A 17,642-nucleotide genomic window follows, 5' to 3' on the forward strand; every position below is an offset into this window, starting at 1 on the left:
TCTAATGAAACAATGACTACTGTGGAGTGATCAAGCACAAGCAAAGCAGCCACAACTAATTGTCATTTCCCTCCATCCATTTCTGTCCTTGAAAACCCAACGTATCTAATGGAACATCAAAACTGAATAAATTATTTCAACATAATCTGGATATGTGTGCTTGTGACCCAGGACAAGCAGTGCGTTTCCTTTGCCATCATGGCTTCTAAAGAAAAAAATTGTGATTTCCATAAAAAGCCTTTCATCTCCATAGGACCAGAGTCTTGTGGACCCCTCTGGTGAAGATGTGGCTGCGAACGGATCAGACCCAGAGTTACTTTGCTAAGTCACCCCCATTGTGCCAGACACAGTCACGTATCCCTTCATCGTTTCCAGAGTAAATATGCTTTAATGGTATGGACACAAATTGATAAGGAATTGCAAAATATTACAGCATACAGGAGCTTTGTTCTGATGAGCAAACTTTCTTTGACTTCACACCACCTTCAATACAGGCAATTACCAAGCAGCTAATACTTAGTTCATAGACTGCCGATCTGAACTGTGAGTAGGACAGAGTGCAAAAGTTTTACTATCCCTTAAATCTTCTCACAGTTTGTCACATAACTGTGAAGAGAGTAGTATTGCATGTATGTGTTCAGGCCCATTTTATACTGAAAAGACTGACATCCTCTTACAAGGATAGGATGGGTAAGGACAGCATTAATTAGAAGCAGCCAAGAGGCCCAAGGTAACTCTGGAGGAACTGCTAAGATCCACAGCTCATGTGGGACAATCTATTGGTGCTCTGTCAGTATTAAGCTATTTGGTCTTCATGTAAAACACTTTGAGTTGCAGAAAAGTAACACTGCACATGACCCTGAACACACCATCCCCACAATAAAACAAGGTGGTGGCAGCATCATGTTGTGGAGATGTTTTTCTTTAGCAGGGACAAAGAAGTTGGCCCAAGCTGATGGGAGGATGGAAGGAGTTAGATACAGGACAATCTTAGAAAAAAAGCTGTTAGAGGCTGCAAAAGACTTTAGACTGGGGTGGAGGTTCACCTTCAAGCAGAACGAGTCTAAACATACAGCCAGAGCTACAACAGAATGGTGTTAGAATGGCCTAGTCAAAGTGCAGTTCAGTCCTTTATCCAATCTGTGTATCTACATAACCTAATCTGACTCAGATTGAGCTGTTTTGTCCAAAAGAATGGGTCGAGAAAATAAAAATTTTCCTTCCACTTCACAAAAGTGCACTACTTTGAATCTTTAATCGATCACATAAATTCCCAATAAAATTTGTTGAGGTTTGTGGTTATGGCACGACAAGACGAAATAATGCAAGACACGGTTCAAGGCTCAACAGTTGAATAATTTTTTTGTGTGCAGTTCTTTTAGACAGGTCAATGACATGTAAACTTAAATCCAACCGGATTATTAGCAAATAACAGAGCGTGAAGTCATTTCTAAAGCTCTCATTTAGCAATCAAATCTCAGTTGCCTGCGGTCTGCATTCAGTTTAAAGATAAGCAAACTGTTCTGAGTGAAATCAAACATCCAGAAAACAAGATAATATCCATTACTTGTAGCTAGCTCAGATGAAATTTCTGAAACTTTTTGCATCCTTCTTTAATATTAAAACAAAATTTTCTGCTGAAAGCTAAATAAAAGCCATAGCAAAATCTGGGATTTTGCAGCAGAAACTCAGAAAAAGGTCAAACGTAAAATGTAAACTGAAACCATTTCAGCGCTCTGTAAATCTCTATCATCTGTGTAACCTGAGAAATGTTGACCTTATCTCTCTTTCGTGTATTTCTGACAGAGAATGTTGTTTATTCAGTAGAGGAAACCCTGTAACCACAGTTGTCTGGGTTGATGAAATCAACATTTACAATTGTAAAACGCAAATATGATTTCTTTTAAGGTGGACTGTACCAATATTATCAGAAAGAAACTTACTTGATAGATTTTATCCACTCCTCCTTCTCCTCAGGCGTAGGTGCTGATATCCTGTAGACCACATGGTTGCCCTCGACAACGCGTCCGTCTGCCTCAGTCTTGCAGGCTTTGATCACCTGGCCCTTGTGATTGGGGTTGTATAACTCAAAACAGTTCTGGTGGAAAAGAAAAGAGCAGAAAATTAGCGTCTGGCAAGGAACATTTTCATAAACACCACAGTGAGACAGACATGCAAACAAAGACTCACAGGTTTCCGGGGCTCCTCAACTTCCCTAATGCTAAGGTTCTCCAGTGGGATGATCCCACGAGGCTCTTTGTCCTATAAGAGTTAAAAAACAAGAGAGGAGATTAAACAAACAAGTGAATAGAAAGTAACGACATTAGGAATCAATAATGAAAGATCACAAAAGCCTATATAATCTTGTAAAACTGACATTAAGAATCAAAAGAAGTGGGAAAAAATCCAGTTTGACATGGTTCGAAGCTTTGAAATCAACCTCATGTTTTCCCCTCCTCGTGTCCTCGCTGCTCAGATATAAAAGCGGATAATGCGTACTTGCAGCAGTCAGACAGAGGACAGGATATAATGATAGTGTCCTGAAGGATAATACCGGGGTATGGAGAGGACACTGCTGATGCTGCAGTCACACATGCAGCCACTTTTAAAAACATCCTTAGCTGAAGGCACACAGTGGGGGGGATATCAAGCAATTAATGACTGAGCAGAACACTATTAAAAACAATTACTAACATTCAAACCAGAAATGTAGGCACAATTTCCTCAACTATAAGTAAAAATCAAAGATAAATTCCTTATCTTTCCTTAAAAGCATAGGGTGAGCAGGTGTCTTCAACTCCAGTTCTTTACAAATTTTAGATGAATCTCTGCTTCATGTCATTAAATTCTGCAGAAGCCTGGTAATGAGCCAGTTATTATAAGAGCATGCACTGTTAAGAAACATTATCCTAAGCTTCGTAAATGTTGTGCCGCGTAGTTTAATCCATCAACAGCCAATTTGCCCATGGTAGCTCTGGGGGACAATTTGAGATCCACAGGTCAGGTGGGAGAATCTGTTGATTGTAAAACTGTTAGTTATCCACTCCATAAACCTGGCCTTTATTGAAGAGGCAAGAAGAAAGCCACATCCCTATGGTGACCCGTCATGGTAGCAGCATCATGCTGTAGGGATGGTTTTCTTAAGCAAGGAAAGAGAAGCCAGTTAGAGTTGATGGGAAGATGGATGGAACTAAATATGGGGCACACCCAAGAAGAAAACCTGATAGACGCTACAAACGACCTGAGATTGGGGTGGAGGTATTCCCTCCAGCACGACAGCAACTCTGAACATGATGTCAAAGCTACAATGGAATGGTTCAGATTAAAGCATATTAATAGGTTAGAACGGCCCAGTCAAAGTCAAGGCCTAACTCCAATTGAGAATCTGTGGCAAGACTTGAAAATTGTTGTTCTGAGATGCCTGAAAATTCAGTATTTTATACAGTACCAACTGGTATTGGTCTGTCACATAAAATCCCAATAAATTATAATGAAGTTTGTGGTTATAAAAGGGACAAAGTTTGAAAAAATTCAAGGGGTATGGGTAAGGCACTGTAAATGGAGAAATGCCCCCTCAGTACTTGAGTCACTTCAAGATCAAACACCATAACCACAAAAATGAGTGCAGCGAACTTGAAGCATTTAAATGAAGATTACTGTCTTGAACCGATCCGTTTGTTCTAATTAAAGATTAATAAACTTCCTGAACTCAATACATAGTTCTTGTTCTCGGAGGAAGACTTACTGTTGTGTATTCGAAGTAGTAGAGGCAGTTGTCCGTCAGGATGAACCACCTTCTCTTCCAGGTTTTCACTCGGCCCCCTGACGGGAAGAGACAGAGGAAATGGGAAATGACACAGCAGCAATAGCGATAGACTGGCTGTCTACCCGTCAGGACAAAGAGCTGAATATGTGAAGGTCTGATGAAGCATACTCTCCAGCTTCCTTACAATTATATTAATAGTATAAATTTCCTCACTTCTTTAATTCAATTTCCATCTTTCAGTGTTATAAACATATAGTATGACATATGAATATCATTAGCCTGTTTCCCCTTAATACAATTAAAGTTTTTCCTGCATCTATGCGTAAGGTACAGAGAGTGAGAATGCATGTTGGTAAAACAAAATTATACATGTGTGCTCAGTCTTATAAGGAAGTTGCCAATAAATCTAGATTAAAATCAGAGATTGTAATTAATAAGGTTGACAAATTATTTAATATTTAAAAACAATCAACAAGAACACTTTTGATAGGGGTCTGGGGCTGTATCTATCAGTCTGTCAGTGAGATGAGCTGAACTGTTTCCAAGTGAACAGCAGAAAAAAGTTTGCTCTGACTTTCAGAAGCTTTTATGCAGGCTTGTTTGTGTTCAATCTACAACAGTAATCTCTCCAAACTGCAAGCGTAGTGAAGCAATGGTTGATGCGGCTTTTAAATTGTTACTGACTTTGCGTATTTATTCTTTGTTTCTTCAGAGCTAAAAGGATACAATGTCTTCTGTTCTCAGGAGCTGGCCAAAAGTTGATGCGAACCCAACGTGGCGTTAAAAAAAACTCCCCTAAAGGAGCCCACACCAACACATACATCAACAAAAACAACCGAAACCCCAGAGCAAGTTTGTCACTTCATGTGCTAATTTTCAGCAAAAAAAAAAAAAAAAAAAAGACACAAAGGAAGATCAAGAATATATGTCGGACATGCCGGTTTGAAGCTGATTTTAGCCTCTGGCTTAAGCTGCAGAAAAACAGCAGGAATGTAAAAAAGGGAAGCTCTAATACCAAGACTCTGTCTTCTTCCATAATCGCACCTATTGTATAAAATACAAATCAAAATTTGGGGACTCCTTTAACTGTGCTTACATTGATGAAACATCTTACATTTCACTGCAACATTTCGAGGCCGTTACCCTCCTAAGGGCCACACATAATTACAAAAGCTCTCCACTTCCTTACAATCAATAGACTCTGGCTGTTGAATTAGCATGGGCAAATTTCCGCTTTGCACAGAGATTTACTAAAAAATAAAAAAGGTATTTATTCCTCTGAATCCTCCAGGGTTTATTTTTAGAGAGTTAAATTAGAAGTATCATTGTGAAAACTGGCGCGGGGAAATGGCTCCAGGGAGGAGCCGTACCATAATGTAATCATGTTAGGTCTGTGAGCCACACTGGGACATTATGCATTAATGCTCACCAGCTTGATGAGACCACAGAGACGTTACACAGAGTTAGAGGAATGTGCAGGTCAAAGCCAGGTGTGTGAATGGGGTCATAAACCAAACCACCTGCAATGAATTTCCCCCTTAATCCATGAGAAAACTGCTTTCTGGCTTCTAAACATTCTTCATATTCAGCTATAACAAACTTAGTGTTAAATAACAGACCTAAATAAATATTTATGTAATTTAAGAATGTAGCAAGCCCTGTCGCAACTGTAAGATGATGAAGTAAACCTCAAATAAAAACACACATGAAGCAAGAAATGGCAAATGAGTACATGCAGACATCTCTTTAACATGATTCCTTTACACACAAAAACTCAATTTCCTTCCTTAAAAGTATTAGGATTGGGGCTGAAACAATTAATCAGATGAATAGTGATTAATCGATTATTGAAATAATTGTCAACTAATTTAGTAATTAAATAATCGTTAACTGGAGTATACATACTCTACAACATGCCAAATTCACTCAGAGCAGAAATTAGGCCAAAACTCTACCAAAAATATACATACATATACATTTTGCATTTAAGATGAAAAACCTTTTTGTTTGTAAATATGCTCAGAACTCCTCAAGTGGAAAGGTTTCAGCTTCACCTGGTTAAAATTCTGTATAAAATCTCCTATTAAGCGCCTTTTGCTATCAGATTATTAATCGAATAATTGCAAAAAATCCGTTAGTTGCAGCCCTAATTAGAATGCTTTCAAAAGGCCCATAAATGCGCCAACAATAACATTTTACCAATCATTTCTAGAACACATTACTCACTGGGGTCATGCATAAGCAGGGGGAGTGTTAGCAATATTATTCAGATGTTACTTAAAGTCATGATTTTACTCTGACTAAATGCAATAAAGGGTCTCAACATACTTCTTCATGTCTGCTTAAGCAACCTGTTGGGCCTTTGCTGCTGTTTTTATACAATTTATGGGTCAGTTGGACCAAAAGTAGCCAGCCCGCCAGCCATCAGGTCTACAGCTTTCACTGCAGTTACTTAGGTGATGATGATGCGCGGGTGCATCAATCTTTATTGGAAAAGAAGAAAAGAACTTCGAGTCATTTCTTGTGTGTTCGACACCATCTTTTTTAGTGATTAAAAAGATGGTGTCTAACTGTAAAATCTGAACTGTGTGCGGTTCTGCACAGAGGAACCTGGCAAACCATTGTAAATTGGTACAGATGACTAAATGTTAACAAATTACCATTCAGTTACACTCAATAAACTGCCATTAACAAACAAACTAGTAGCTGTAAGGAGGAAGAGTAAGTAGGGATGTCCCATGTTGATTCTTGGCATTTTAAAATGATCAGATTGAAGTCCCCGACTGAACTCAACTCTCAATATCTGTTTCTGTTGCTATTTTTATTAATCAATGAATTAATTTATTTGAGAATTAATTCACTCTCTGTGACACTCCTGACCCACAGCAGCTCACTCAGTAGTGTCCTTTTATCCTTTTCCTGTCCTATATTAAAACCAGCTTTCATTACAAGGTATTTTTTTCTGCACTGTGTGTGTGACACAAACAGTTCTGCTCTTTAAGAATAGAAAGCTATCTGCTTTGACTGTAATTTACAGACATTAGATGAAATACAGGCTGGCTTTTCCCTAAATGGGTGCAACCTGCAACTTCACAGAGACGGCATTTCCTCGCCAAAACTTTTTAAGGAGCATTTCATGTCAGAATTTGAAAAAATGCTCAGGCTTTACTTTGCACATATTCACCAACTAATACTTTTATGAATTTGTCCGTACATGGCATGACATTTACAGTACCTTTCACCTTTATTGGCTGCTGCATCTTTCTGCTATCAGTGTTGGGGAAGCGCAGCTGAAACGCTGCTTATCAAATTTTATGATGTTCAAAGCAAAACACTACGTTTATGATGCAGGAGGACAACCTTTTCTGTTAGTTTTGTCAGCACAGGATTAAGTGGACCTAGTGTTGGGCTAAAGGGACAGAGAAAGTATTGAAATATTTTTTCCTGTGTTGAATAATTTCAATAATTATCACAAAGTAGAACTGAAATTAACTATCCAATTTCTGAGCTAGCCTCGGTTTTAATTCAAACCAAAGGAACAAATTAAAATGAACATTATTAATAATTGATGGAAGTTGTTTTCAAAAACTGCCATAAACTAAACATGCAATACCCTTAAGCACTGTGGGAAATAATGGATTACAAGTAAACAAGTAACATTTTCTCAACTAGCAATATATTAATGCACAAAAAACCTATGATGTACTGATTAAGAGTTCAAAGGTGTTCAAGTACAAGCACAAAATAATGTAAACTAAGTCTACACTACTAGGTTCAATCTCTTCTCTATCTTGTAAAAATGCTTTGATGCGTATAAGCCAAATGTATCCACTGCACTATTGAATTTTAAAGCCTACCTTTCTTTACAGCCATAAAATATAGTAATCATCTTATTGCCCAATGATAAGGGAAACAGTTATTAAATAGGCCAAATTATCAATGGGTTAAATCAATATGAAGCTTTGCTCAGTTTTATGTTTTTGTCACCCAATTTTAGTGTTATTCTGATAAGAGTTTACCCTTCATCTGCGTCAAACTAAACTGCAACATTTTTTAAGCAAGGACACATATACTTAAAAAAGTACCACTTCACTTCCGCCTTGCGTGATAACACTTTGCAGTTTAGGCTTTTGTGAGGAAAGAATCCCCAGCTGTAAGGCAAATAAAATCCAAGAGTAAACAAATTAATTCATCCAGGATGTCTTACACACTCCCCGCAGCTGAACAGAGGGAGACTCACACTAACCTAATTTAAGCAGCCATCCTTCTCTGTCTGGGTTGAAGAACGTGTGCGTCAGGTCATTCCCATCATCCTCCGGGATTTTAAAGGGTTCACTCTTGATGCTGTCATAAAGATTCTAAAAAAGAAAAGCGGAAACATGTTTCATACCTGCCAAAATTCACCAAGCCGTAAAAAACCACACCTCTGACATACTGTATTCATGCTGAAAACGAGCTTTAGCTTAACAAGTCAAGGAGCTGAGAAAGTCTTTTAGCACTGCTTTTGTACATAAAGTCAGATGCACTGTGGTACACACATTAGCTTGAGATATATATGCAGAATAGTTTATTTTAATGTCTCTTAAAACCACACAGATTTGCTGGATTAACAGATACCCTCTTTCTTCCCTAGGTTTTTAAGTATCAAGAGCTGAAAATGTTTCTAGTCTTTACAAGGTTCTTAAATATTAATATCATAACTTAAATTGTGCTAAAACCCAATAGTCACCAAGGTCTTATGTGGAAAAACTTATCTTCAGCAAGTGTGACAATCTCCACGAATTGTGGTGTTTACGCAATTTGCCGCTCTGAAGCATGCGAGTGTATTTTAACACAACGCCAAAGGAGAAAGACATCAGCAATAACTTTAACAAAGCAATTGCTGCTTCCCCACCAATTTGGGAAGGGAAACACTACGGGCACACTAAATGTTATAGTACAACAATCAGAAAAGGACAACTAGTGTTTGTTGTTTTGAAGGTTGCCTCTTTAAAGCATAGCAGCTTGGGTTTGCAAAATTGCATATGAATGCAATCCTTGACCAGTGTTTTTGGCAAAAACATATTAGTAAAAACATCCAAAAACGTTGGAGGAGGAGTGACTATATGGTCTTGTTTTACTGCCACAAGACCTCTGCACCTTGCAGTCATCGGTGTGGAATCTGTTCAGTGTTTTTTGTTCACCTGAGGTTAAAAAACTGGAACCTATTAAAGATCATTTTTATAATAACCTGATAAACTTCAACTACAATCAAAAGATGGTGGATGATCTTTTAGCCATAACCTAAAATGTCTGATTTAGTGACAAGAGTCGATTATTTTGCTTATGATTAATTCTGAAAAACAAATTCAAAAAGTTTAAAGTAAAAACACTCACTTCCTAGATTCACCACTATAATGCTTTAGATAAGCAGTACAGGGTTAAACCTGTCCAGCCATGCAAATTACATAAGTTCTCACCCTGAGTAGCTCCTCTGGGAGATCTCCTCCCTCATTGATCCCTCTGTTCATGGAGATGAAGCGCTCCACCGGGGGCTTGTCTCGGACGTTAGGATTGTGAAGGCTGGTGTTCAGCATAATAATGGCAAATGAGAGGACATAGCAAGTGTCTGTGGAGGAAATTGGACAGTTTCACACATTCGTCTTGCCTTTGGAAGGGGCTAACTCTTGATATAATGGATACTGAGTATTAGCATATAAGACTACTAATGCACATGATCATGCCAAAATTGTTTTGCAAATTAATCAATGCTGAAGGACCTTTTATCGCTGTTTCCAAAGCATCACTATTAAAAGCCCTGTCCTCAGCCACATCAGTAGCGAAAATTACCAAACTAATTAAATATGCAAATTATCTGCTTAAATGGTTGCCACATGGCAATTATGAAAAAATGGTTAATAAATGGTTTTGTTCCGAAAATCTTTCTAACTTCCTGCAGCAGCTGGCTGAGCTGCAACGCCAGCGAGCTTGTGAGTAAGCTGGAACAACAGAGATTCAGTTTTAGTTGTGTTAATTTTATTCCTGCCCTTCTAAATAATATTGGAACATGTACAACAGTTTAGTTAGAATATCCACTAACAGGAGGAAATTGGTTCTTGCTGCTACTTGTGTAAGTTATGTCCTTATAACCACCACAAGGGGGCTTGCTACCCCAGCAGGCACTATTTTCATAAGCTCATGAATCATTATATCTTATATCACAATGCAAATTGTCTTTTTTTAACCATTTTTATTATATTACAGCACCGTAGTCAGAATTAAAAAGAACAAGCAAATGTGCCTCATCTACACAGCCCACTATATCAAAATAACCTGTTGTTGTAAAACAAGAACAGGACTGATAGAATTGTATTTGATTGTGATTTATAAATGTTTTTTAATAACAAATTAAAAGATATATCCAATAAAAACTGAAGTATAATCAGCAAAAAGGCCCAGTTTTGTTGACCCACAGCATTCACAACTGTCGCTGCAGTCTTAGTTGCACAAACACACACATATCCATGTCCAAAACTCCTGCTCTCCGTCCTGGACCTCATCCATCCATACACTAACAGCCCCAGTCAACATCCTCTGCACTGTGATTTATAACGCTGTGCACTCCTACTCCAGATATGGCCGATAAGTTAGTCAGGGTGTGTCGCTGCATCAATACGGATGACCTGAGCTGCCACCTGAACACAGGAGGCAGCAGACAGGGCGCAATGAGACCAGACTGCACTAATGACCGCCACTGAGCAGAGGTCGATATCACTATAACTGCTGGGGACACAGATGCTGATCACACAGAGGTCAGGGAGGAAACTGCTTATAAAGCAACAAGTTAACATGTTGCTTTATAAGCAGCTTTCTCCCTGACCAGTATTAAAAAATTCATCCCTAATAAAGTGAATTTTAGATGGAGACAAAGAATAATCCTCTTTTCTGAGAGTGGACCCCTATATATTTGTGAAAAGTTGAAATATCAGCTCAGGCCACATTAACATTTATACTTTAGATCCAGGTCTAGCTGTCTATGGGGGAAAAAAAAGTCAAAATAATTGATTTGTGTGTGCAGAGGTATTTCTTGGTCAAGTTATCCAGTCAGACTAAATCATGAGAATGATACAGTGTGTGTGTGTGTGTACCTGTGGACTGGAAAACGCCAGGATTGCACTGGCAGTACCTGGAGGCGAACGCTTCCATCATGCGATCAATCTTTTGGGCCTCACCGGGAAGTCTGAAGCTCCACAGAAACTGCCTGCAACAGCATAAACACGAAACATGATGATCTATTCATATACAGTATTCTTGGTACAAAATTTATACTGCAACAAACAAGAGTTGCTTGTTAATTCAAACTCCATTATATGTCTGATCTAAATCTTGACATCACGAAGGGTTAGAATCTCAACAAGAGCAGTTTTATTTAGAGCATTTTATAAAGTGACAAATTAGTCTGAGCAGTTAATTTACAGAACAATATAAAAACATTTTGCCTGTAATAGGAAATTTTGGAACATGATGAATGGTAAAACATTGAAGAGATTTACTGAGCAGACCCACCTTTGTCACATTGTTTGTGTGAATATAGTGAATTGCACAGGTTTTCACATACTTTTTTATACAGTTTGTCACATTACAGCCACAAACGTCAGTGTGTTTTACTGAAATTTTGCGTAATGGACCAACATTAGGTAGTGCATAGTTTTGGTGTGGAAGGAAAACTTACACTTGGTTTCGAACATTTTTATAAATGAAAAAAAGTGTGGTGTGGATTTATGTTGAGCCTCTTTTCACTCAGATACCACAAAATAAGTACAACAACTTGACATCGAACACAATTCGTAAGAAGGAATATAAATACAGCTGTTCTGTGAAGGCCTCAAAGGTTTGTTAGAGATCAGTAGTGAACACACAGCTTCATGAAGACCAAGGAACACAGCAGACAGGTCAGGGATCAAGTTGTAGAGACATTTAAAGCAGAGTTAGGTTCTAAAACAATCTTTGAAGCTTTGGAAATCTCACAAAAAACTCTTCAATCCATCATCCAAACATTTAAAGAATATAGCACAACTGCAAGTCTACCAGCACATGGCCGTCCTCCTAAACTGACAGGCTGGGCAGGGAAGGGGTTATACAGAGACACAGCCAAGAGGCCAGTGAGGCCACTCTCTAGAGGAGGTGCAGAGATCTACAACTCAGGTTAAAGAACCTGCTGAATCTGTTGACAGGAGAAGCATTGGTCATACCCACTTCAAATTTGCCTTAAATGGAAGAGAGGGAAGAAAAAAAAAAACATTGTTCAAAGAAAGCCAAAAGAAGCCTAATTTACAGGTTGCTGCAAAGCATTTAGAAAACACAGTAAACATGTGGTAGATGGTCAGATAAGACCATGTGGCCTACATGTAAAATGCTATGCATGATAAATAACAAACATCAACCAGCACCATCCCCATGGTAAAACATGGGGATGGCAGCATCATAGTGTGGGGATGCTTTTCTTCACCAGGGAAATGGAAGTTATTCTGATCGATGTAGCGAAACATCCGGTGAGAAAACTGGTTAGAGGCTGCAAACGATTTGATAATCTAGACCTAAATCCAATTAAAATGTTTGTGGCAAGATCTGAAAATTGTCCCTCCTGCTTTAGTCATTTGGGAGGCAAAACTGTCTCAAAGTTGTTAGAGATATACCCCAAACGATTTGCAGCTGCAACTGAAGCAAAAGGTAAACAAATGTAAAGTCCAAACAACAAAACGATGGTGGCAACAGTGGTAGGGGTTGGTCCTGTAACTGGTGGGTTGCTAGTTCGAACCCCCACTCTGTCTGTCTCAAACGTTGGCAAGTGTCCTTGGGCAAGACCCTTCACCTGCCTTGCCTGCTGATGTTGGTCAGAGGGTGGGTCTGGTGGCACCGATTGTATGGCAGCCTCACTTCTGTCAGTCTGCCCCAGGGCAGCTGTGGCTACAATGTAGTCTACCACTGTCAGTGTGTAAATGGTGTATGAATGGGTGGATGACTGATTGTAGTGTAAAGCACTTTGGGGTCTCTGAGGACTTGACAAAGCGCTATACTAATGCAGGACATTTACCATTATATACATTGTGTTAGTCTGTCACATTAAATCTCTTATATCAGATTTGAGGTCATCAGATGTCAAAGTGTAAAACAAAGGTGAAGGGGTGTGGGGTTTTTTTCCCAGGCAATGTTGTCAGATGAGTAGAATAACATTTATCATAGGCATAAAATAAGAATTTTTTCTTGTTTCAGCTAAATTCAGCAGCATTATTGGAAACAGTTTTTCTTCTATGGTCTTCAAATGTCAGGGAAAGTTCGATCTAGAGTTATAGGTTGACATTTGTGCATTGTAAAAGCTATATCTTTTTCATTTTGAAGTTTTTATGATTGATCTAAATTTGCTGGTAATTTCCTTGTAATTCATGTAATTGCTCTCCTTCTAACAGTATAATGTTTCTAATGCCACAAATTTATCAAAACAGTTAAAGGGGAGGCTTTGTACCATCATCCCATCAGCAGTATTCGGTCATACTGTAACCCACAAGTTGTGGTAAAAAAGATACCTCAGACTTTATCTAAGTACTGATGTCGTGATTAAAGTAATAAGGTCTGACAGTATCAACCTGCTGTACTGATCACTTCTACTGATTAGGGATGCTACTTCATATGTCGATATCTGACGCATCATAAAATACCAAATTGAAATGTGGCCCAGTGCCTGTTATTCATTGCTTATCTCACCTTAAGGCTTGAACAAGGTTGAGGTCTGCAAATTCATGAAGCTCCACAAATGCCTGAAGGACCTTGATGTTAAAGTCATCCCTGGAAAAATAGGAACACATGTCACAAATGTATACTATTTGCTTTAAATCACAGGACAAAATGGAGAGAGCCACTTCACAGTGCACTAAGGCATCTGTATTTTGACAGCTCTACCCCTCCCCCAACCTCTTGTAGATAAAAAGCACATGTCCACTCAGCTTTTTTTTTGTAGTTGCACTTTCTCCTGTCACAGCTCTGCTTCATAAATCCAGGCTACTGATTTCCATGGTATTTTGTGCTGGGTCATAGCACAGGCAAGCAGAGCTCACAGAAAGGCAACAGGAGGAAAATGGACGGTAAAAAGAAAGCAGGGGGAAAACTGGCGAGTTTACCGTTCCCCTAAGTAGTCCCCGATGACTGTTTTGTTGAGCCCTTCGCCTTTGTAGAGAAACTGTGCGATGTCCTCTGGGGTGTTCTGGAGAAGATCATTCTCCAGAAGAAACTGGATTCCCTGTTAAGATATCACTCTTCAGTCACAGACCACAGTCAGTTTTAAGGTCTATGATTAATTGTTTTTGGATAATTTACAGTAAATCAAATAAAGTTCAAAGTGTACTCTCATTTGAAATGTCTGACCTTTTTGGGATCCATGTTGAATTTTTTCCTTCCCATGGCAATCTGTTTGTTTCTTTGTGAGGTTTTGCTGCGAGTATAAAGGACAAACAAACCTATTAGACAAGAGGTACACGCTAGTGACCAGAATTAGATGATTTTCAGCTTGATCGGCCCTGACCAGTAACAAGTGAGTTGCTTAAAAATGAACTCAAATTAAGAACAGTGACGTAGCAGGCTATCTAACGATACATTTTCCACACATTTTAACACAGAGCCTTAGAAAATAGTCTTTTTAAGCAAAACACATTGATACTGCTGTTTTGTTAATGTTAGCTGCGCAAGCAGCAACAATTTAAAATGTCATAGATAGTTTATAGCGGAGGTAGCACAGATATGTGAGGAGGTATTTAAAAAGGACCCCATTTTCTACGACATGTCAAAACATGTTTGTGGTTCATTCAGGGGGGAAAAATGAGAGACATCAAAACTTTCAAAAGATACCAGGAAGGTTGATCGGAGGAAAGCAAAGTTGTCCTGTGTTATTCTTTTTTGCTTTGAAGTTCTGTCTGCCATGGGACATAGAGGATTTGAAAATATTCAGAATTTTGGAAATCTAATAGTTAAGGTAATAGTCAACATGCACACAGAGACCGAGGTTTTGGTAGTGCTCTCTTTCTCTCACACACAGGGTCCAACGTCATCTCTGCTCCTAATACAAATAAATAAAAAAATGCTCACGATAGGAAGACTGGGAAAATTTTGAAAGGTGGTCTTCTATCTTCCTACATTAAAGGTCTTTAAAAAAAAAATCTGAATCAACTAAGATCTGCATCACACAGAAAAACAGACCATAGATCGGCCACAAAGTTCTGATCGGTGCATTCATCAAATGTCAGCCGGGTGTTGGTCTGTAGGTTAGTTCTGTGTTTTCTAGGTTTTAACACTCAGTCAAATACTGAGTTTACAAACACTTTAGACAGCCTAAAGATATGGTAAACACTGCAATTGCAATTTTCTGAGAGCTTTAAGAATTTACTAGCGTAAAAAAGCAACAATGCCTCTCATCCCATTAGCTCAACCCTCCCTGTTGCGGTTTGGGAAGAACATTATTTCCAATTTTAATGCTTTAATCCTTTAAAAAACCCACCAAATGCATCCTCCAGGGAAATCAGCACCTTTTTGTTTCAGTGGATGCTCTCAGCGCTCCTCTATGCCCAAATTAACCCAAGCCCAGTTTTACCAGCTGCACCTGAGACACAAACAGCCTGACACATAGCCTCACTCCACCTCATCAGCCAATCACAGGAAAGCATCCCCATAAAAACTGTTTAACGCTTAGGAAAGGGCCTCATTCACTACTAATCAAACAATGGGACATGAGAACACAAACCATAAAATGACAGGTGTGATGCTGGTAGCAAAATTAACTGTATATGAAAAAAAGAACAAAGAAAGTAGAACAAATTCAGAACTAAACTGTTGACAGTTTTGGAAAACAAAAGCTGGTATGCAGATCAAATAAAAACTGCTGCCTGTTTCACCTAATTTTAAGCTGAAAATTCTCGTGTCACAGGATTTGCTGGACAAATGAAAAATGCAAACCGTTCTTCAGGGATTCTGGAAAACACTGATGGCCTTCATAATTCTCTCACATTTTAATGAGGAAAATATCACCCAAAAAATGTTATAATCCCATTCACCATAATTAGCATAATCCCTACTTTCAAACTTAAATGAATTCACTTTGCTGTACACTACAGATGTACAGTAATTACAAAATAAAATTAGGATAACGTACTAAAACAAACCCAAACTCACCTCTCCCCAACACAGGTTAGCTGTTCAATCTCATTCATTACTTCTGCAATCTCAAATTTCAGCCGCTGCATTAAAAAAAAAATTTTTTTTTAAAGAGTACTCAGACAGTATTTTCATATACATATGTACTTGATCCATGCTGAGTGCACTGATATATTTCACCCAAACCCTAAACTCAAAACTGTAGTCAAATGAAGGAAATTTTGCCACTTACTTCGATATCATCAAGAAGCTCTTTTTTCCTGCGTCGTATGTTTGAAAGATCATCTCTCTCTTCCAAAGACAGGTCCTCGGGCACTGGGAAAAAAAACAGTGGGGAAAAAAGAAACTGCATGTGAGTGAAAGAGAGGAGCTGGGTTATGTCAATGGATTAAATTAATTCATTTTCCGAATAGCCAGACAGAGTCATGGGGATTAAGCTCTGCAGTGCATACCTGGTCAATGAATCCATCTAAAAAGACACTAAATATGACCTAAATCATTGTGCCAATGAATGGGGGTGCCATTCAATTTAAAATCAAGGATTAAAATTCAGCAAACAGGCTGGAAAGGAGGAAGCTCTGGAGCACCATGCTGTTTCTGCAAATTTGATCTAACCCAGCAGGTGGCTGCTCTGTTGAGGGGAACAAATTTTGGCTTACAAGTCAACAACCTAGTAGTATAGTTGGATGAAGAAAAAGCTGTGTCTTGCATAAGTATTGACAGCCTCTTGAACTTTCCTATCCCTGCTATAAAATAGAATCCCCACATTATGATGCTGCCACTTCCCATCTTCCACTGTGGGGGTGTTTTTGTTCAGTGTCAGGTGCACTATTAGTTTTAAGCCACAAATAGCATTATGTTTTGCTCTGATAATCAGAGCATCTTCTTCATCTTTGCTGTGTTGCTTGCACGGCTTGTGGCAAACCTTAAACAGGACTTCTCATGGCTTTCTTCTTGCCAATCTTTCCTCAAAGGCCAGATTTGAGAATTTCATGACTGAATACTTTGGGCTGTAATATAATAAACTATTTTCTGAAATATTGTAATTTGATTTGGAAAATGTTTTGATCCATAAAGTAGTAAACTTAATAGTGACAGGTGTTTAGAGTAAAAAAAAAAGTTGCATATCCTCATAGAAGTTTGAACAGGTAAACTGATACTATATCATTGCTTTGAAAACCTGAAACCTGATGGTCATGGTTGATACTGCTGCTTCCCCTTCTCCGAAAAAAATCACCTTGTGAGACAGGATATTTATCAGACGCCCAAGAGTTTCCATAAAAACAAAAAGTGACTTGAAAGAATATTCAAATTTGGTCAGGCTGGGCAGAAAAAGTGAGTTCTACCAGGAAGGAGGAAATAACAACAATATTTTATAATGAATGGTAAATAAAAAGCGGCCATGATGTAACATAACTTTATCTGCTGATCATTAAAGCCCGGAGACAGTCATTTGAATGTCAGCATTCAGCTTTTTTTGAGAACTGGACCTATTTTATGCTAATAGTCGGACTATATAATATCTCTCTTTAAGGCCTTAAAGTTAAAAAGACAAAATCATATTGTGGAGGAGTAAACATACCTAATGAAATAATGACTACATCGGATCTATTCACTTCAGATGTCAAGAGAATTTGCAAGGATTTCACTTTTCCTGCCTGTTTAGCTACTTACATTTTGATTAAAATGTTTTGCATAT

General features: G+C 38.4%; 1 protein-coding gene across 1 annotated transcript in view; it reads right to left on the reverse strand.

The window, feature by feature from the left end:
• Positions 1 to 17,642, reverse strand: part of LOC124863220 (cytohesin-3-like) — a 45,426-nt gene that overhangs the window by 3,292 nt on the left and 24,492 nt on the right. The window contains exons 2-12 of the mRNA XM_047357518.1: positions 16,176 to 16,258; positions 15,962 to 16,026; positions 14,165 to 14,231; positions 13,921 to 14,039; positions 13,508 to 13,588; positions 10,894 to 11,006; positions 9,226 to 9,374; positions 8,013 to 8,124; positions 3,746 to 3,822; positions 2,191 to 2,262; positions 1,944 to 2,098 (exon numbers count right to left, since the gene is read on the reverse strand). Coding sequence (XP_047213474.1) covers positions 1,944 to 2,098; positions 2,191 to 2,262; positions 3,746 to 3,822; positions 8,013 to 8,124; positions 9,226 to 9,374; positions 10,894 to 11,006; positions 13,508 to 13,588; positions 13,921 to 14,039; positions 14,165 to 14,231; positions 15,962 to 16,026; positions 16,176 to 16,258 — 1,093 coding nt within the window. The remainder of the gene's footprint in view (positions 1 to 1,943; positions 2,099 to 2,190; positions 2,263 to 3,745; positions 3,823 to 8,012; positions 8,125 to 9,225; positions 9,375 to 10,893; positions 11,007 to 13,507; positions 13,589 to 13,920; positions 14,040 to 14,164; positions 14,232 to 15,961; positions 16,027 to 16,175; positions 16,259 to 17,642) is intronic.

The sequence above is a fragment of the Girardinichthys multiradiatus genome, chromosome X (assembly GCF_021462225.1).
Source record: "Girardinichthys multiradiatus isolate DD_20200921_A chromosome X, DD_fGirMul_XY1, whole genome shotgun sequence".
Taxonomy (NCBI): Eukaryota; Metazoa; Chordata; class Actinopteri; order Cyprinodontiformes; family Goodeidae; genus Girardinichthys; species Girardinichthys multiradiatus.